Genomic DNA, 22258 nt, shown 5'->3' with positions numbered 1-22258 from the left:
AACCTTACAGAACGGAAACAAATTACAACGGAAGCATTACCATTGAAATCAATCGTAATGCAAACGGAAGGTATGGTTTCCGTTTAGCTTTCCGTTCATCGGTTCCTCAACGGAAAGGTCTGACAGAACTGATGAACGGAAGGTCAACGCTGATGTGAACACACCCTAAAAAAAATGTCATCAAAAAGAATTACAAAGTTGCTTAAAACACCATAATAAATTTTTTTTTTTTTTTAATAAAAGTGTTCAAAGTTTAACGCCTTCCGTCTTTGGCCACTTTTGACCTTCCTGACAGAGCCTCATTTTTCAAATCTGACATGTTTCACTATATGTGGTAATAACTTCGGAATGCTTTAACCTATCCATGCGATTCTGAGATTGTTTTCTCGTGACACATTGGACTTTATGTTACTGGCAAAATTTTCTCGATACATTCTGTATTTAATTGTGGCATTTCTCAATTTAAATGTATCTGCTTGTAAGACAGGCAGTTATATCACACAAAATGGTTGCTAATTAACATCCCCATATGTCTACTTTAGATTGGCAATGTTTTTTGAACATCCTTTTCTTTTTCTAGGACGTTACAAGGCTTAGAACTTTAGCAGCAATTTCTCACATTTTCAAGAAAATTTCAAAGGGGTATTTTTGCAGGGGCCAGTTCAATTGTGAAGTGGCTTTTAGGACCTTATATATTAGAAACTCCCCAAAAGTCACCCCATTTGAAAAACTTCACCCCTCAAAGTATTCAAAACAGCATTTTAAAAAGTTTCTTAATCCTTTAGACGTTTCACAGGAATTAAACCAAAGTAGAGGTGAAATTTACAAAGTTAATTTGTTGTTGTTGCAGAAATTCCTTTTTGATCCATTTTTTTTTTTGTAACACAAAGTTTTACCAGAAAAATGCAACTCAATATTTATTGCCCAGGATCTGCAGTTTTAGTAAATATCCCACATGTGGCCCTAGTGTGCTACTGGACTGAAGCACCGGCCTCAGAAGCAAAGGAGCATCTAGAGGATTTTGGGCCTCCTTTTTATTAGAATATACATTAGGCACCATGTTGGGTTTGAAGAGCTCTTGCGGTGCCAAAACAGGGGAAATACCCCAAAAGTGACCCCATTTGGGAAACTACACCACTTAAGGAAATTATCTAAGGGTATAGTGAGCATTTTTACCCTACAGGTTTATTGCAGAAATTATTGGAAGAAGGCCGTGACAATGGAAATCTACACTCTTTCAATGAAAATGCAGGTTTAGCTAATTTTTTATCATTTCCACAAGGACTAAAGGAGAAAAAGCACCACAACATTTGTAGATGTTCACATATTACAAGCCGATTTGGACACACTAAGGGTATGTTCACACGGGGTCATTACGTCCGTAATTGACGGGACGTATTTCGGCCGCAAGTACCGGACCGAACACAGTGCAGGGAGCCGGGCTCCTAGCATCATAGTTATGTACGACGCTAGGAGTCCCTGCCTCGCTGCTGGACAACTGTCCCGTACTGTAATCATGTTTTCAGTACGAGACAGTTGTCCGGCAGCGAGGCAGGGACTCCTAGCGTCGTACATAACTATGATGCTAGGAGCCCGGCTCCCTGCACTGTGTTCGGTCCGGTACTTGCGGCCGAAATACGTCCGTCAATTACGGACGTAATGACCTCGTGTGAACATACCCTTGGTGTTTGGATCCACTTGGCAAATGTGGTTCAATGTGGACACATGTAAAGTTACTTATCTGGGTACTAATAATCTGCATGCATCATGTCCTAGAGGGTGCTAAACTGGGCGTTACATGTAAAGAAGGATCTATGTGTACTTGTAGATCATAGACTAAATAACAGCATGCAATGTCAATCAGCTGCTTCATAGGCCAGCAAGATATTGTCGTGTATTAAAATAGGCATGGACTCGCGGGACAGGGATGTAATATTACCACTTTACAAAGCATTAATGAGGCCTCATCTAGAATATGCAGTTCAGTTCTGGGCTCCAGTTCATATAAAGGATGCCCTGGAGTTGGAAAAAAATCCAAAGAAGAACAACTAAACTAATAAGGGGCTTGGAGAATCTAAGTTATGAGGAAAGATTAAAATAATTACATTTAATACAACTTGAAAAGAGGGGGGGGGGGTATGATTAACTTATAAATATATAAATGATCCATATAAAAAATATGGTAAAGAGCTGCGACAAGCCTTCTTTACTGTGAGAACTGTGAATGTGTGGAATAGACACCGAACGCAGGAGATGGTAACAGCAGGGACAGTAGATGGCTTTAAAAAAAGGCATAGATAATGTCTTAGAACCAAAAAATATCAGCGCTTATGGAATGTATACATTTTTTGTTTGAATGTTAATCCAGTCTGATAGACACATGGGATCAGGAGGGAAATTTAGCTTTTTATTTATTTGTATTTATCTTCTTCTGGATTAATAGGTGTAAAACAAATAGTCTAACCATATTCTATAGTTTATCCATATACCTTCCCTTTTTCCCATCCCTTGGTTGAGCTTGATTGGCTTATGTCTTTTATCAAACAGGTTGGTTATCATTAAGTTGAGTATATAATTACTTGGAATGCATTTGTCATGAGACTGCTCTTAAAGAGGCTCTGTCACCACATTTTGCAACCCCTATCTGCTATTGCAGCAGATAGGCGCTGCAATGTAGATTACAGTAACGTTTTTATTTTTAAAAAACGAGCATTTTTGGCCAAGTTATGACCATTTTTGTAGTTATGCAAATGAGGCTTGCAAAAGTCCAAGTGGGTGTGTTTAAAAGTAAAAGTCCAAGTGGGCGTGTATTATGTGCGTACATCGGGGCGTTTTTAATACTTTTACTAGCTGGGCGCTCTGACGAGAAGTATCATCCACTTCTCTTCAGAACGCCCAGCTTCTGGCAGTGCAGATCTGTGACGTCACTCACAGGTCCTGCATCGTGTCGGACACATCGGCACCAGAGGCTTCAGTTGATTCTGCAGCAGCATCGGCGTTAGCAGGTAAGTCGATGTAGCTACTTACCTGCAAACGCTGATGCTGCTGCAGAATCATCTGTAGCCTCTGGTGCCGATGTGTCCCCGCTTGTCTGACACGATGCAGGACCTGTGAGTGACGTCACAGCGTGATCTCTCGAGAACACGGCTGTGTCTGCACTGCCAGAAGCTGGGCGTTCTGAAGAGAAGTGGATGATACTTCTCATCAGAACGGCCAGCTAGCAAAAGTATTAAAAACGCCCCGATGTACGCACATAATACACGCCCACTTGGACTTTTACTTTTAAACACACCCACTTGGACTTTTGCAAGCCTCATTTGCATAACTACAAAAATGGTCATAACTTGGCCAAAAATGCTCGTTTTTTAAAAATAAAAACGTTACTGTAATCTACATTGCAGCGCCTATCTGCTGCAATAGCAGATAGGGGCTGCAAAATCTGGTGACAGAGCCTCTTTAAATATAAGGCTTAAAAAAAAAAAATAGCACTTGTGAGTTTCACAGTACAAACAGTATCTATGGTCTTTGTCCACAGAGTGTTCCTAAATCTTCATAGTAGCCTCCAAAATCAAGAACAAATCAATAGCATTTATGCCTTTTAATGAATTCCAGAACTCATATACAGTACAGTATTTCAGCTCTATTTTTGCGTAATAGAGCTTATTCTGAGTTACCAAGAGAAAGATTAACTTGACTGCGTGTTTCACTTTTAAATCCCATTTTCCCACATTTTTGTTTGGGGTCTTGCGACTGTGTTGGCCCCTGGACTTTAGTATGTTTTGGTCAATATTCAGGGTCACACATGGGGAATATCAGGCACACGCAAAACATTGTATAAAGCTTGATACAGGGTAATAACCACTTTAAAGAGGATCAATCACTAGTTTATTAATGCTCTATCTCCTAACTAATCTAATAGGCCCTATGATGCTGATCACTACACTGTGATTTGTTTTAAAAAAAGTTTTTTTTATTTGCAGTCATGAGCATTTTTTTCAAATATGATAATTTGGCTCTAATAGCCCAGTAGGAGGTTACTCTTTCTGTTCACTCTGGGCGGTTTAATGTTTTCTGTATGGCCCTGTCCAATCGTCATACAGCTTCTCTCCTTTCCCTGTCCAGGAACATAGGCTGATCATATAGTATACAGCTTCCATTCCCGACTGTTTTCAACTGTATCTCCGGTTGTTTCACAGCTAGAACTGGTGTCAGATGAAATATTAGAATCTCATCTTTCATATGCCACCAGAATCGCTGTTCTAGGTGGTCCACAGCCTGAGATATGGCTGTTTGAACTGATCCCCCTTCCCTCCAGCCTCAGTCTCTCACACTGTGTGAAGCATCTTCATGCTGATAGGAGAGCGTCAGAGGCTGTGAGGCAGCTCCACCACAGGAGAATTGCTGGTGTTGATCCCACTTGTTAAGTATAGCTTCATTTACATATTTAGAAAAAAGCTCATAACTTTTAAAATAATAAACGTGGTGGGACAGAATTTTCACTAGCAATATCAGTGTGACAGTGCCTATTAGATTAGGTAGGTGAATACTAAACTAGTGACAGAGCCTCTTTAACTAGCACTAGCGAAAGCTAGATAAGGGATTTAAAGAGGCTCTGTCACCAGATTTTGCAAGCCCTATCTGCTATTGCAGCAGATAGGCGCTGCAATGTAGATTAGAGTAACGTTTTTATTTTAAAAAAACAAGCATTTTTGGCCAAGTTATGACCATTTTTGTAGTTATGCAAATGAGGCTTGCAAAAGTCCAAGTGGGTGTGTTTAAAAGTAAAAGTCCAAGTGGGCGTGTATTATGTGCGTACATCGGGGCGTTTTAATACTTTTACTAGCTGGGCGCTCTGATGAGAAGTATCATCCACTTCTCTTCAGAACGCCCAGCTTCTGGCAGTGCAGACACAGCGTGTTCTCGAGAGATCACGCTGTGACGTCACTCACAGGTCCTGCATCGTGTCAGACGAGCGAGGACACCGGCACCAGAGGCTATAGTTGATTCTGCAGCAGCATCAGCGTTTGCAGGTAAGTAGCTACATCGACTTACCTGCTAACGCCGATGCTGCTGCAGAATCAACTGAAGCCTCTGGTGCCGGTGTCCACGCTCGTCTGACACGATGCAGGACCTGTGAGTGACGTCACAGCGTGATCTCTCGAGAACACACTGTGTCTGCACTGCCAGAAGCTGGGCGTTCTGAAGAGAAGTGGATGATACTTCTCATCAGAGCGCCCAGCTAGTAATATTATTAAAAACGCCCCGATGTACGCACATAATACACGCCCACTTGGACTTTTACTTTTAAACACGCCCACTTGGACTTTTGCAAGCCTCATTTGCATAACTACAAAAATGGTCATAACTTGGCCAATAATGCTCGTTTTTTAAAAATAAAAAAGTTACTGTAATCTACATTGCAGCGCCTATCTGCTGCAATAGCAGATAGGGGTTGCAAAATCTGGTGACAGAGCCTCTTTAAGTAAGGCGCTTATCACCGATTGGCTGGGTGGCAGTATGGACTGCACGCACATGCATCGTCTGGCATCTCTTTCTACATGGGATATTGTGGGATTATGGCGAGGCTTACATTTAATACAGGTAGGATTAAAGTTCAACGTTAGCAAAAGTAAATGTTGATTGGCTTTTTATTAATGTTTTTATCAATATATAAACTTTTTTGTATTTATTGAATTTAAATCCCCCGCCCCTGTAGCAGTGAAACTACATTAACAATTTGGACAGAAATGTCTCTTCATCTTGATAGTAATTCAACTTGGAGCTAAAATAGTTTTTTTTTTTATATTGCTGACAGTGCTTGGTTCTGAACTCCTGGCAAGAAACTATATATAAAAGTAATGCATGGTGTGGATTCTGCAATGGAGCTCATTTGAGCATACAGTTCACTCAAAATGGAGTGAAATAGCTGTGAAACTAAACTTGATGTTTATCAGAAATTCTCTCACAGGTGATCTGCACCACAAACCAGGTTACCATCACATTTTTTACATGACAGCAGGTTATAACCACATGTACGTGTTTTTCCATCTATAGTTCTAGGCAAAATCTTTGGCCCTACGCAAGCACCTTTAGCATAAATCAGTCATTGAGTAACCTACATGCAGATGTATGCAAAGGGAATACAGAAAATGACAGGAAATGTTAATTACTTGGTGATATCCCCATCCCTTTTCAGTGCTTCTCATCCACCTTGAATTTTCCTCACTTGGCTGGCACTGATTATTTTGTACCTGAAAAAAAAACACAGAAACAACTCAATATTTATTACACGGATTCTGAAGTTTTTCGAAATATACCATATGTGGCCCTCATGTACTACTTGACTGCCACACAGGCCTCAAAAATGAAGGAGCCCCTCATGGATTTTGGGGCTTTCCTTTCATTAGAATATATTTTAGGCACCATATCAGGTTTGAAGAGGTCCATAACATAGGTGGAACCATAACATAGGAAACACACACAAAAGTACAATTTTGGAAACACTCCCCAAGGAATTGATCTAGAGGTGCAGTGAGCATTTTGACCCCACATGGGGTTTCATAGATTTAATTAGAATTGGCCTGTGAAAATTGAAAATTAAAATTTTTGGAAAATAAGATGCAGTTTTTGTTGAAATTTCTTTCATTTACATAAGGAATAAAGGTGAAAAAGCCCCCAACACATGTAAATGCAATTTCTCCCGAGTACTGAAACACCCCATGTGTGGTCAAAAACTGCTGTTTGTGCACTGCCAGAAGCTGGGTGTTAACGAAGAGAAGTGGATGATGCTGATTCGTCAGCATCATACCCTTCTATTCACAACGCCCAGCTAGTAAAACAAGTAAAAACGCCCAGATGTACACACACAATACACGCCCACTTGGACTTAACTTTAAACACGCCCAGTTGTACTTAAGAAAGGCTCATTTGCATAAAAATACTCATAACTCGGCCAAAAATGCTCGTTTTTGAAAAAAAAAAAACAGTTACTGTAATCTACATTGCAGCACCGATCTGCTGCAATAGGAGATAGGGGTTTGAAAATCTGGTGACAGAGCCTCTTTAAGCCAATTTTCCAAGAATGCAGTTGGATCTGGCTTTTCCACATTTTTAGGCAAACCGATAAAAGCACATGTTGCACCACCGTAGACCGTTCTAAATGTCATCGAGTTTAGCACACCATGCAGGCTGCAGAGATTCCAGGGTGTTGACTCTGAATCTAAGAGGAGTCACCGCATCCTCCAGGTCAGATATGCGTACTTCAGACTCCGTGGCTCTTTCATGCAATGTATGCACATTAGCTCTGAGGAGACCAAAGTGCATCTGAAGAGAATCTATTTGTTTGGTTAGTAGGGTACAAGACTAACAGCCTTTAAAACATCTAGCATAGACTGTTCAGTGGGAGAGTCATCAGTAGTGTAGGGAGTGGTGGAAGCTTCAGAAGGCCGCAACGTACGGGACACAAACACAGGTCCAGAGGATTTCTCCTTTTTGTCGGTTATCTTAGATTGCTTGGAGGGGACTATTGCAGGTGTACCCAACCAGCAGAGATATTTAAGAACAGAAAAAGCAACTTAGGCTAGTGCACAGCAAAATATACTTAAAAAAAGTCCTCCAGGTGTCATTTTATATCAAGATTACATCTGTGCAATATGAGGGGGGACAACAGAGAGTTTGTGGTGTAACCACCGTGTCACCAGCAAGTCAGCTACAATAGTCACTCACCACTCCTTGTCAGATTCAATAAAGGTGCTCAGGGAGCAATGTATGGACCAGCAGGCAGAGACATCCAGGCGATCCTCCAGGAGCAGAATCCCCGGCCAGAGCGTTGGAAAACGCTCTGGCCGGGGATTCTGCTCCAGGTAGATCCCCCGACGTCACAGTCCATATATGGATAGTGACGCCAGGGGCTCCTCCAGGAGCATAATCACCAGAGTGTCAGCAACGCTCTGGCTGGGGATTCCGCTCCAGGAGGGTTCCCTGACGTTTCTGTCCATATATGGAGTGGAATCCCTGGCCAGAGCATTACCAATGCTCTGGCCAGTGATCCTGCTCCTGGATGAGCCTCGGACGTCACTGTTCACATCTCTCTAGAAGCAGAATCCCTGGCCAGAGCGTTGCAGACGTTCTGGCCGGAGATTCCGAAATCTCAAAATCCCTAACATCACTGTCCATATATGACAAGACCTTCCGTGGGCTCAGCGCATTAAAGTAGCGCTGTGCTCGGGAGTCCTCTTTTGAGGGCCAGGTTACATTTTTAATGGCCGTCACAAGGATTAATTCCTGAAAAACAGCGTTAAAAACTGATCCATTGAGCTCCATGGTGGCCGTCTGGCCGTGAAGATGGCCAAAAAAGGACATGTTCTATTTTTTGACGGCCGGTATTCATGGGCCGTTAAAAAACAGCTGTGTGAATACAGACATAGAACTACAATGTTCTGAAAATGATCATGTGATGGCCATTAAAAAAAACGGCTATCACACATTTTTCCCTGTCATGTGAATGTAACCTAATGGTTTACACACTGGATTTTTTTATAAAATCCATACAAAGTAATTTAAACAGAGATCAGGTTACAACTGCTGCCTATAGAAGTCTATGGAGAGTGGAGGGGGACGGAGCTGCTGGAGAGAGACAGAGACTGCTGCCACTTCTGGTGTGATTTATCTCACCCCAGTCCTGGATTCACAGCTACACTGCTCCTTACTGCTGAAAGATCTCCTCGATGCTGCTGAAGCTGCTTCTATATGTGTGCATTTGTGATAGATAGTGCTAGGGGAGCAGGATCACATGGCAGACATAATAGCAATTAGTCTCCTACTCCTCTGGAGCTTAGCCAAGAGAAAACTGAAAAATAGAAATAGAGCCTGCAGATGGGGAAAACTGGCGATAAATGCCATTATATACATGTCATAATGGCCAGTTATAGGATTAGTCTTCATGTACGCACATATGACAACTTAATTCTGAAAAGTCACCTGAAAGGTTTAGGTAGACTTTAACTCACCGATAGTGTCCAACTGACATAGTATAACTATGCAGGAGTATGTCTATTGTAAAGCATTGGTGGGGAGAGGTTTAAAGGGGTTGTTCAAGACATTTAAACATTTCAGTAACTGCAGTAAATGTTAGAAAATAAAAGAAAAAAAAGTTAGTCACGTTTTAAATCCTCATGCTGCTCCAGCAGTGGGCTCTGGGTGTTCCTATAGATCCTGCAGCAATGACGTAATCTAAAACATTCATGTGACTGCTGCACCCAATTATTGGCCTCAATGGTGATGCCTGCATGTACAGCACGTGACAGCTGCGGGACCATCAGGGACCGCCGGAGCAGCAGAGGGGGTTTTAAAAAGAGAGTAACCTCTCCAACATTGTCTGCAGTTACTGAAATTTTGAAATCTCTGGGACACCCCTCTAACATAACAGAAGATGTAGCATGAGTGAGGACAGACATCACAGGGTTCATGTCGGCCTGTAACTAATTCCCCCTAGACCAGAGGTCTAAAACTCTGCTGGGTAAATGGCCCGCACATAGAAAAAATTTGAAGTTGATGGGCCGCATTACTTTCCAATTTGATACAATACAAAATTATTGTTAATCAATTCGTTATTTGAACTACTATAACAATACTACATTACTATAGCAATACATCATTACTAGAATACTACTACATTATTATAATACTACTACATTACTATAACAATACTACATTACCATAATAGCACTAGGTTTAAACTTAACAGAAATTTGGGAGTTTACTCCACGTGCTTATCCAGTTTTCCAGTTTAGGTGTCGCCAATTGCAGTCTGGCTGCTCAGTTGGCAGTGTTTGGCTGACACAAGAATATGAAGATTGGGCAGCCCATTTTTAGATAATGCCACTGCGCCCTCAGTAGATAATGCCACAGCGCCCTCTGCAGATAATGCCACAGCGCCCTCTGCAGATAATGCCACAGTGTCCTCTGTAGATCGTGCCACAGTGCCCACTGTAGAGAATGCCACCCCTCCCTATAGATAGCTCTATTGGGGCTATCCCTAGGAGTGGAATCCCCAGCGAGAGTGCTGCCGACGCTTAGTCAGGGGATTCCTCTGCTGGAGGAGCCCCTGACATCACCGTCCATAGACCCTGGACGTCGGGGATCCTCCTGGACCTGCATGTGATGTCAGGGGCAACTCCAGAGCCAGAGTCCAAGAGCAGAGCACTAGTGTAGGCTCTACTCCAGAACTCTGGGGAAGCCCCTGACATCACTGTTCATATATGGAAAGTGATGTTAGGGGCTTCCTCAGAGCAGAGCACTAGTATAAGGTCTTCTCTAGGACTCCGGCTCGGGGTTTCGTCATTCGCTGGTGCACTCCTCCTTCGCCTGCTCTCTCCTCTCCTGAGGGAGCTATGTGTGCCCCATGGGCCGCAGAGGACAGTTTGAGACCCCTGCCCTAGATCAAGGTTCCTCAACTGGTGGACCACGGTCCAAGCAGACCCTAGCTGTCCGGAGCATTGGCATCGCTAGCACAGAAGCCTCGGATTATTGACTCGGGCGACTGCTACATTCAATTGTATCTACATCCTCTGAATGCAGATACAATTGAACACTATGGCGGAGAAGAAAGCCATCAGCTCCCTGCTCCACCATTCACTAGGCTACAGGCGATGTTAGGCATGCAGCCTATAAGACCCTGGGACAGGATTTAATGCATCGCGCCGGCCTACGCAAGGGTCCCGTCTCATAGGTTGCACACCTAAAGTGTCTGAGGAGGCCTGCTATGCAGCTCCGTTAGTCGTGGGAACGGGGCTAGGTAAGTACAAGTTTTTTTTGTTTGTGGGGCACTATCTACAAGGGACATTGTGTGCCATTGTCTACAGGGGGGCTATACTAGTCTTTTAGCGCAATGTTAACTGGAGCGGATACTTCATATAATTGACTATAGCTAGTAGTTATACTCAGTGTCAACTTTGCATTGGGTTAGATCTCTCATGTTCTATAGACATATTTTATGTCTGCAAATTGCATGTGCCAGTAAACATTGTAGTTTTACATTTTCATGTGGTTTGTCCCTAATTTAATAAAGGTATTTCATTTATTCTACTATTCTATTACTTAGTAAGTAGTTGGGAAAAAAACAGGTTCCAATTGCCTTGGCAATTTTTCTATATATTTAAGTTTTTACCCGCCAACTACTAGGGTCTTTTCCAAATTTTGTAAAGCATTGTCCACAGGGGGCACTGTGTGGCAACTATATACAAAGGGCACTATGTGTGGTCCTGTCTACAGGGAACAGATAAGCCTCGGATTTCTGCCACATATCTACGTCTCGAAATTGCCTATGGCAAATCTGACCCATATAAATAGCCTTACCTTTGGGGTTCAAATCAGATGTTCACCTAACAGCAGACCCAGGTAAATAGAACTTCACTAAAAATAGTTGAGTACCCCTGCCCTAGACAAGGACCATTTTAAAGTCACTACAGTCAAAAACTAGAGGTCAGGGTCATGGAACTCTACAAGACCCAAAGTTTCTTATACCTGAATGGTGCCAATACAGAGATCCCATTCTGTTCCCTACTAGGCCACAGCTGAAGTCTGTGCTAGCCATAATAGAGCAGGGCTGTGTTGAGCCGCTATTCACATGTTGAAGTCTTATTGCATTCATTTATTTTAGAAAATCAAAGCAAGAACCACACTATGACCAAAACTAGTAAATAGACTCTAAAAAGCAGCTAAAACAGTTATTATCACAAAATGTGTCATTTTTGCATAAGCAGGCCAATTAGTTTAACTTTAATAAAGATGGAGCTGCTGTTTAACTGCATGCCAAGATTATTTAGACATTGTATAGCACTGTTAATAGGTCTTTGTAGGTCATTATTATTTGAGCAATGTATGGCACTATTATTTTATTAGTATTTATTCAGCCATTATGGTGCTGGTATTTGGTTACTGTATCATGGTATTATTTGTGTACTGATGTTAATATTTATTATGGTATTGTTTGACGCTATTATTTAGACAATGTACTGCATATTATTTTGGCAGTGTATGGTTGTAGTCACATTGTATAGCATTGTTATGCACCTGTACATTAGTCAATTGGGCCAACATTTAACAGCTATTTGCCCCAATACTGTATTGAACTGGTAGATTGACACTGTCTGGTATAGTTATTAGTGCACTGCTTAGCAGCGCCAATAGAAATTCTATGCAGAGTGCTATCAAACTTAAGGCCCTAACCTGCCCGCATAATACTCCACAGAGTTTTCATAAGTTTACAGCCACATAGTGGTCATATAGTGCATGCTACAGGAGCCCCATGCGGTAAACAGACAAAATGACCCCATACTGAGCAAGTCCCTTACCTCATCCATCAGGGGAAAGTAACATGTCAGCATCCAATAGGAGTGATAACATATACATTTCTCTTCAGTGGCGAATGGAACTGAAAAGATTTTGATCCTACAGACGCTATCTTATTGATCGTTCTACTCTCGAGGTGGTTCTGCCCAGCAAAAACAGTGACATATCCTCTACAATCTTGCTGACTTTGGGGCTAGGATTTCCTACACTCCTACATGCCTATTATTGCAACACTCCTGTTGCTAAAAAGGAGTGATTCTGATGTCGAAAACATGCGGTTATACTTTGGGCTTCTAAATGCTGGGAAACTTGCAGATTCAGACTTCACAGAAACATGAAATCTGATTTCTCTGCATGGGAACACAAAAACAATGCATATCTGTATATAAATTTTGAAACTGAACAGTGCAAACATTCTCTAGGGTTACTTAATAGATACTTACAAAGAATTCAAAGGCAATGTTGCTATCTGGATATAAATATTCAAAGCTGATTGTTCCCTCCTGTTTCAAGTTCACTGAATACATTAAAGTTGCTGTACATTCATCAGTATTTGATGCCACATATTCCCCATGGGCTTTCCACTGTGACCTAGAAAAACAAGCAATTGAATTTTATAGTTAACCTGTATAACTTCATTTATATTTTCTAACATCAACAGGAAACGTCTACCTTAAAAACGCAGGTGTGGGATACGGCCGGTTCTTCTGACCCAGTTGTTAAAATAACAGCCGGTTCGGCGGAACTGAAATCTGGTACCTTTTCTGCACTTCAATTGTATCTGCATTCATAGGAGGGCAATACAGTTGAAGAGTCTAACTAGCGCTGGTGAGAGAAGGAAACCATCAGACCCCTTCCCCACAATTCGGCACATTTTTCAGTGATGCAGGTGGCGTGATGTCATGGTGCCTCTTTCGTCATTTCCCAGAAGAAGGCCTAGTCACAAGAGACCAGACCTGCAACACTGGAACAGGTGAGTGATGTTTGTTCATTTTAGGTGGAACTGTGGCACATTATCTTTAGAGCGCACAGACAGGCACTATATACTTGCAATGAAAAACTCGAGCACTCCTTCGGTTGAAATATGCAAAATAAGTTTATTTTAAATAAGGCAATATAAGAGAAAAGGTGTAAGGTTTCGGCCACAATCTGGCCTTTATCAAACTGCAAACTGCAAACAAAATGCAGAAATAGTATACATATTAGTAACAGAGTACATATACAATAAGTATGTACAGAAAAAGAGAAAAGAAAAAGGAAAAAAAAACAGAAAAAAAAAATGTTGCATGGATATAGTCAGATCTAGCACAGGAGGATTTAAAAAACATTGTACATAATGATTTATATAGCCTGGAGGGGCAGGGCAGTATAAGACAAGTTGGGCGTACATTTCTGGTATGCAAGTTAAGAAAACCTTGTAATACAGTCGTAGATTATGCTTTGCATTGCTAAACTGTGTCCATGACAAATTGTAAAAATTACGGGGTAGCATAGGTAAGTGAAAAATAGGACCTATGTAAAACCACTATCAATAGTTACCTACTATTGGAACCTCATGTGTACTCACCTATTGCCACTGGTCAATAGAAAAAAAACCTTATAGGGGCACTGTGTGGCACTTTTTTATATCTTTTTTTTTAGAGGCCACTGTGTGTGGTGCTTTATTTTCATGTGGCGCAGTCTATGGCACTATTTAAGGGAGCACAGCGTGACAGTATTTTTTATTGGGCATTGTGAGTGAGGACTTTATTTCCCGGGAGCACGGTGTGCAGCACTATTATATTCAGAGGCAGTGCGTGGAGGTATATTCAAGGGCACAGTGTGGGGCACTATGAGGATTCTGTGTTAATATATAGGTGCAAATACGTTGGAAAAACGAAGAGCTGAAGACATCTGAGCGGCAAAATGCAGAGACAAGTCATCGACGGGAGAAGTCGTAATGAAGTTCTGTATCAGATGGAGAAGAAATAGAAGGTGCATGACTTGAGTGAGAAAAGACATCACCTGTGAGTCACTATGTAAATGTTTCTTCTGCCTCTGTTTGATTAGTACTGTAGTCACTGTAAGATCTGCAGAGAGATGATGTATGGCATTCTATTTTTGCGAAACAGGAACTCTGTATATTCTTAATACTGTTCAGGTCATACTAGGATCTGTAGTTTCAGGTCATAAAAATATATATATGGCAGGGTCTAACCAGACTTTGCAAATTATCTCTGTATTGAGCTGCATTTGTGCTGGCGTCTTATTTATGTATTGAAATTTGTTCTGATACTGCATGTATGTACTGAGCTTGGTTCTGGTGCCGTATCTTTGCGTGACAGTCGTTAAAAACTGATCGGTTGCCCAGGGAGGCCTAAAATACCTAAAAAGGCTGATTTGAGGGGAGAGGATTCTAGGAAACTCAAAGTGGGAGTGCAGAAGGTTTATAACAATGGACCAGTATGAATTAACCTGGAGCAGGAACAGACCACATGAATAAAGGTCCCAGTAGAGACACCACATCGAAAACAGGCACCCGAACAGACTCCACAGAGTTTTCATAAGTTTACAGCCACAAAGTGATCATATAGTGCAAGCTACAGGAGTCTCGTATAGTAAACAGATAAAAAAACAGATAAAAAAACGGCCGTCACACGGCCGGGAATCCCTGTCGTGCGAATAGGGCCTAAGAGGGGTGTAGTAAATCCTCTGCATAAATCTGTAATGTATGAGGATATCTCTAGTCTCTAGAGCTTACTATGTTGGGCAGGAAAGAATCAATTACTTCTATCCAGTCATCATCCCATAGCTCTGGCAGATCTTCTCTACTTTTAGATAGGGCTTTAACTAATGGCTTGGACCCACTGGAATGCAACAGCTCCTAAACACGTGTCAAGGACTTTACTAGGTCCGGAGACCTAAGAATGGTCTCCAGCTTAAAAGGAAGCCAGTAATACTTGGAGAGTTCCAAACTGTGCATTAATTGAAGCTGGGGGTGTTTAAAAAGTGAGGGATTAGGCAACCGAAGTGAAACCTGCAGGGAAACAAAAAACAAAAAAGCAATATTGGATATTTCAAACTCTTGCTTTCCAGGTGCTGCCTGCTGGATGGACTAATACATGTGGAAGGTGGGGATTATGCCACAAAAAGCGGAGTATAGGGAGAAAGTACAGAACTATCTAATTTGAACAAAGTACTAGCCACTGTCCATGCATGACCCACCTCTTTCAATTTGAGAAGCCAAGAGCTGCAGAGTTTTATAAAATCGGTAAATGAAATTAGATTGACTCTCATAGGAGCCGAGAAGGGCTCTCTACTAGGCTGTAGCAGCATTGCTCAAATAGTTGTCCAGCCACCAGTTAGGGTTGACTAATGGACAGCTAAAAAAAAATGAATGCGGGTGAATTGCGGCCGCAAAAATACATTTGTGTGCATGGGGTTTTAGCTCCTAAATATTTAAATTGATTAACACAAAGCAGATCATCAGGCAACTAAAAATGTGGAGAGGTTGTTGGGCCCAACAAAAGGGTTAAAAATTTAAATAAAGGGGCATGTCCAGCTATGGATGGATGAAGACATGCTTCCCTGAGCTCCTCCACCAGCCTCACAAACATCAGCTGTCATCCAGCTTTTAAGATGGGGAAGGCCAACAAAAAAGGCAAGACTGCCTCATCTGCTCATCCCTCATCCCCTCAGAGTGTCATTGGGGCATATTTCGGAAGGCAGACCCCCATGCAGCTGCGGGGCTCGCTCTGGCCTGAGGCCCTGGGACAAGTTGACTGCCCGGCCCTGACACCTGGGCTGCCCCAGTACTCCGGGGACACTGTCCCACTACCCACGGATGTCTCCCTACCTTTTCCAGAACCTTCGCAGGGGACCCTTGACTCCTCGCTCCGCGAGCGGAGGGTGCTGGATCCCAGACTCCGCGTGTAGATGCGTCATAAGCTGGCCGCCGCGACCTTCCTCTGGAGGATCCCGGCCTTGCATGTGCCGCTACGAGGTCCCAGCCGGCCTCACCTGCTGGGGAGGTCTCATCTGTGGGGATCCCCCGGCACTCTGCTGCTGTCTCCGGGGATACCACAGAGGCGGACGCTATGCCCCATACCTCACACGCGGCCTTCCAAAATGTCCGCCGGCACTTGCTGCCGGAGATGAGGAAACCGGAAGTGGGTGCATCCCGCCCGCTATCGCCTCTCAGACCTGCCACGGATATGGCTACACACGGCCCAGGCCCACCTGTGCTGGAGGACTCCTGGCCCGCTGTTTCTGAGCCCCTGCATCGGCCTTGTCCTCGGGCCATTCCTCTACAGGATGCATCCTCTCCGCTGCTGGATCTGAACTATGAGTATGGGGGTCACAGCCCTCATGTTCCCCTACCTGCTGCTCGGGTCCACATACTCCCCCAGCCTCACCAAGGCCCTTGCCCACTGGGAGCTTCCCCCACTTGGTCCTCTGTCTCCTCTTGGGGTAACTCCCCGCATGTACAGTCGGCCTCTCTATCCTCGTTGCATCAGGGGTCTCCCTCGCCTCTTCAGCCCTTACCTCTCTCCCATGCCCGCAGCCAGGGCTCCGCCATCCTCCCTTCCAGCCACCATCCTCTGGACTCGGCTCTCAAGCAGGTGATGTTCCTGTTGTTTTCAGCTCAAGTCATGCCGACTCCTCATCTCTACCGGGTAGTGAGGATAGACCTGCAACACTTTTGGACATTTGTCAGATGGTCCAAACGCTGCCCACTATGGCCGATATGACTTCCTTTGCCAAACAGATTGTGGAAGAATGTAAATTGTATTTTTCCGAGTTTTGTGCTGAACTTTCCTCACCTTCTACGAGAGTGGATACTCTTGTCTCTGACAATGCAGCACTTGCCACTATGCAGTCCACTCTGCAGCATTCTGCTCAATTAGGAGGAACAACATACGTATTCGGGGTCTGCCTGAATCTATTCCTGTATCCGATCTTTTCTCCACGTTATCCACTATCTTCAATAACTTATTGGGTCGTTCACCGAATACCCATATTGAAATTGATCGTGCTCATAGATCCCTACGCCCACTAAGCCTTGATGACCAGCGGCCCAGAGATGCCATTTGCCGGATACAGTTCTACGCCATTGAAGACGCTATTCTGCAAAAAAACAGGCAACAACCCACCATTTTTCATCAAGGGATGCAGATACGTATCCTACCGGATCTTTCTCGGCATACTCTGGCACAAAGAGCAGCACTCAAACCCCTTTCTTCGGAATCGAGGTATCCTCTATAGATGGGGCTTCCCATTTGCCTTAATGGCCGCACCTATTCGCTGAGATCTCTCAATGACTTGCCCTATATCCTCCGGGATCTAGGCCTTCCTCACATCTCCCTCCAAGAGTGGCCCTTGCTGTTGTCTTCTGCGGGCAGAGGGCTCCAAATGGGATGCCCTCCTTCTTTACTCCTGGATTCTATAGGAGGTCGGCCCAGAAGACGGTCCGGTCGTGGACGCGACCAGGAACCTGCACAGCCAGAGGAAACTGCCCGTTCAGCTTGAGGTCTTGCTCTGCTTGGAGCCCTGTTCATCTACTCCAGGATTTAGTTTGCCTTACGTGACTCTTCAAGTTCCTGGAAGCCCTCTTTTGTTCTTGAGTATTGTGAGATGTCTGGTTTCTTTTTTGCCTTAGATATTGTATTCAGTGCTGCTACCATTTACCATTTACCTTCCCCACTATTTTCAATATGTCTATAATAATAGCTGTTTCTACTTATTTATTTTTTTGTTATTATATGCTGGGGAGAGCGGGTCGCTATCATGCGTAGCGGTGCAATCGTCGCTTTTTGGTCCTTCACATTTTTGTGTTTAGCTCCTGCGGCAGTCCGCTGGCTTTTCCTCCCCGGACCGAGCCTCTCTCCCCTCTCCATTCTCTTATTGGCTACGTATCCAACAGTGTTTTGTATCCTTCATCTAGCCAACGGGTTCGTGCCCGCCTGAGTAGGACAATTCTTACTCGCTCCAGGGACGCGGGTGGGGTTGGTCTGCCGGATTGTCGTCTTTATTATCTGGCATTGACTCATGCTCATGTCCTCGACTTCTTTCATAATCGGGACTCTAAACTCTGGGTTCGCTTAGCCCAACAGCTCTGTACCCGTACCCTATCTACTTTGCCATGGACCCTGCCTGGGAACAGACCGAGACCTGCCTCCTTTGTTGTCTTCCATACCCTCCTGACATTGCGTTCCTCTGGGATAGGGGGCTCTCTCGTGGATCCACTGGGACCACTGACCCCTATTACTGATAACCCAGTATTTTCTGCTGAGGAGGCGCATCTCTCCTTCTTGGGTTGGTCTTCCAACAATACCATGTACTTCACTCAGGTACTATCCGACTCTTTGCTCCCATTAACCACTATCTGCCCAGCTGAAACGTGTAAGGAGGGGGGGGGGTCATCACGGCCAGCACTGGAATGCAGAGAAGACAGTGCAGGAATCAGAGACACCCACCGGATGCGGGCGGATGCGCGTCATTGTTGACTGCCGGGTGCCCTGAGTGCATGCACAGTAGAAGGAGGAGGCCGCAGGAGGCACAGGAGTGGAGGAGGAGTCGGAAGGCGTGGGGAGAGGCGATGGCCAAGGAAGGGCGCGAAGAGGAACGGAAGTGAGAGAAAGAGGAGAGAGCAGTGTGTGCGTGTGAGGAAGAAGGAAGAAAAGGCAGCATCGGGACAACATATTGTGCAGTGAAATGGCATACAAGTGGAAAAATTAAAAATTTTACTTTGCATCATCCACTGCGTATTGATTTCTGAAAAACACCCGTGGGGGTCTAAAATGCTCACTACACCTCTTTAAAGATGCCTTTAGGGGTGTAATTTCTAAAATGGGGTCACTTTTTTTATTTTGGTACATCAGGGGTTTTGCAAATGCAACACGGCTTCTGCAAACTATTCCAGCAAAATCTACGCGCCAAAAGTCAACTACCACTCCTTTTCGTTCTGAACCCTCCCATATGTCCAAACAGCAGCTTTTAACCACATATGGGGTATTATCATACTCGGGAGACATTGCTTTACAAACGTTGGTGTGCTTATTCTTTATTCTTGTGAAAATGAAAAATGTTATCTAAATTTACATCTTATTGGAAAAAAATAATATTTTCATTTTCACGGCTTAATTCTAAATAATTCAACAAAAAACCCTTGGGGTCCAAATACTTACTATACCCCTAGATGAATTCCACAAGGGTGGATTGTGGACAAGAGGGAAGTTTCCTAAATGGGGAGTTTCCACTGTACAAGTACTACAGGGGCGTCGCTAACATCTGACCTCTGGGGCCCAAGCCCCAGATCTTTGGCCCAGTGCCCCAGATCCCTGGGCGACTACCACTACAGGGGTGGCAGCGGTCACGATTGTGACCGGGCTGCGGCCCCCGCACCGCGTCTACAGAAACACTCTAGTAATATCATAAAATACACGGGCCCCTGTTACTATAGTAACGACACAAATAGTTACCCTCTTTCCCGAGCGCAGCGGAAGTCCTGACGTCTTCTCGCGTCATGACTTTGTGCGCCGCGAATTACGTCATGATGCTGGATGGTGTCGGGACATCCGCTGCATCGAAGAGCTAGGTAAGTGTAACATCATTACTGCCTGCTGGGGTACTGTATCTCAGCCTGCCTTGTGGCAAGCTTAGATACCGGGTCCAACAGACAGAATCACACATGGGCTTAGATGCAGGGCCCATGTGTGATACGGTCTGTTGTATCTTACCACAAGGCAGGCTTACATACAGGAACTGTATAGTAAGTATCCTGTATAGTATCCTGTGTGATACTGTCTGCTGAGACAATGCATCAAATTCTATCCAGCGGTGTAGCTATAGGAGCCTTAGTCTTATAGATAGGCTATCTCCGATATGTATGTAGATATTTATTTCTTTTTCGGGTGGGGGGGGGTAAATAAAAGATATGGGGCACAAGCCCCGAGACATATAAGACCCTAGCAACGCCCCTGGGTTCTGCAAATGCGGCATGGCACCCTTAAACCAATCCACAAAATCGACATTTCAAAAGCCAAAAGGCGCTCCTTTCTTTCTGAGCCCTGCCATGTGTGCAGACAGCAGTATATGACCACATATGGGGTATTGCCGTACTCAGGAGAAATTGTTTTAGAAATGTTGTATTGCTTTTTCTCCTTTATAGTTTGTGAAATTTAAAGATTTTAAAGACAAAACTACATCTTATTGGGGAAAAAAATAATTTTCATTTTCGCTGCCCAACGCTAATCATTTCTGAAAAAAAAAAACTTGGTCAAAATGCTCACTATACCCCTAGATGAATTCCTCAAGGGGTGTAGTTTCCCAAATGGAGTCACTTTTTAAGGGTTTCCACTGTGCTGGTACTTCAGGGGCTCTGCAAATGTGACAGTGCCCAAAAACCAATCCAGCAAAATCTGCACTCCAAAAGCCAAATGGCGCTCCTACACTTCTGAACAGTGCAGTGTGTCCAAACAGCAGTTTATGATCACACATGTAGTATTTCCATACTACATAGTCAAAATTCTCAATGCACCTCTATATGAATTCCCTGGGGTGTAGTTTTCAAAATGGTGTATTTTTGGCACCACAAGACCTCTTCAAACCTGACATGGTGCCTAAAATAAATAGATGGCCACAATATCCATCAGGTGCTCCTTCATTTGAGGCCTGTGTTGCAGTCAAGTAGCACACTAGGGCCACATATAAGATATGATATTTCTAAAAACATCAGAATCAGGCTAATAAATACTGAGTTGTGTTTCTCTGTTAACACTGTGTTACAGGGGGGAAAAAAAGGATTAATATTGAATATCCGTAAAAAACTGAAATTTTCTAATTTCACCTTTACTTTCATTCCTGTGAAAAGCCTAAAAGAGTGAAGAACTTTCTAAGTGCGGTTTTGAATACTTTGAGGGGTGCAGTTTTTAAAATGGGTGGATTTATGGCGGTTTCTAATATAGAAGTCCCTCAAAGCCACTTCAGAACTGAACTGGTCAATAAAAAAAAAATAGGCTTTTGAAATTTTCTTGAAAATGTGAGAAATTACTGTTAAACTTATAAGTCTTGTAACTTCCTAGTTAAATAAAGATGTTCAAAAAAGGAAGCCAACATAAAAGTAGACATATGGGAAAGGTTAACTAGTAACTATTATGTGTGAAATTACTATTGTCCTACAAGCAGATACATTTAAGTTTTAGAAAAATGCTAATTTTTCCAAATTTTCTCAAAATGTTGGTGTTTTTCACAAACAAACACTGAATGTGTTGACCAAATTTTACCACTAACAAAGTACAATGTGTCATGAGAAAATCTCGGAATCGCTTGGATAAGAAAAAGCAATACAAAGTGACAGATGTCAGATTGGAAATATGAGGCTGTCAGGAAGGTCAAAACTGGCTGCAGCGGGAAGGGGTTAATAGCATGTGGTTTATTTTCAATTTAATTTGTTTAATGTAATTAAACATTTTCACATGAGCATATTTGTTTTCATTTACCGAATTAACTCAATGTGACTATGCTGTTGATACAATATTTTAACCCTTTAGTGACCAGCCTATTTGACGTTTTTCCATCGTCTCATTCAAAGAGCTATAACTTTATTTTTGCATCGACATAGCTGTATAAGGTCTTGTTTTTTGCGGGACAAGTTGTATTTTTTAATAGCACCATTTTGGGGTAAATATAATTTATTGATTAACTTTTATAAACTTTTATTGGGGGGGGACAGAAAAAACCCCAGCAATTTGCACCACACCTTTTTGCGCCCTAAACTTACGCCGTTTACCGTGTGGTATAAATAACACAATAACTTTATTCAGCGGGTTGTTACGACTGCAACGATACTAAATTGATATAGTTTTCTTATGTTTTACTACTTTTACACAGTAAAAAAAACACTTTTTTTTTAATTATTTGTTTTCAT

General features: G+C 43.0%; 1 protein-coding gene across 1 annotated transcript in view; it reads right to left on the bottom strand.

Moving 5' to 3' along the window:
- ELAPOR1 (endosome-lysosome associated apoptosis and autophagy regulator 1) overlaps positions 1–22258 on the bottom strand; it is a 271583-nt gene that overhangs the window by 231334 nt on the left and 17991 nt on the right. Inside the window, exons 2-3 of the mRNA XM_075853543.1 lie at positions 12795–12942; positions 6171–6251 (exon numbers count right to left, since the gene is read on the bottom strand). Coding sequence (XP_075709658.1) covers positions 6171–6251; positions 12795–12942 — 229 coding nt within the window. The remainder of the gene's footprint in view (positions 1–6170; positions 6252–12794; positions 12943–22258) is intronic.

The sequence above is a fragment of the Rhinoderma darwinii genome, chromosome 2 (genome assembly GCF_050947455.1).
Source record: "Rhinoderma darwinii isolate aRhiDar2 chromosome 2, aRhiDar2.hap1, whole genome shotgun sequence".
In the NCBI taxonomy this organism is placed as follows: domain Eukaryota; kingdom Metazoa; phylum Chordata; class Amphibia; order Anura; family Rhinodermatidae; genus Rhinoderma; species Rhinoderma darwinii.
The sequence above is the reverse complement of the archived record's forward strand: the minus strand, read 5'-3'. Positions and strand labels throughout refer to the sequence as shown.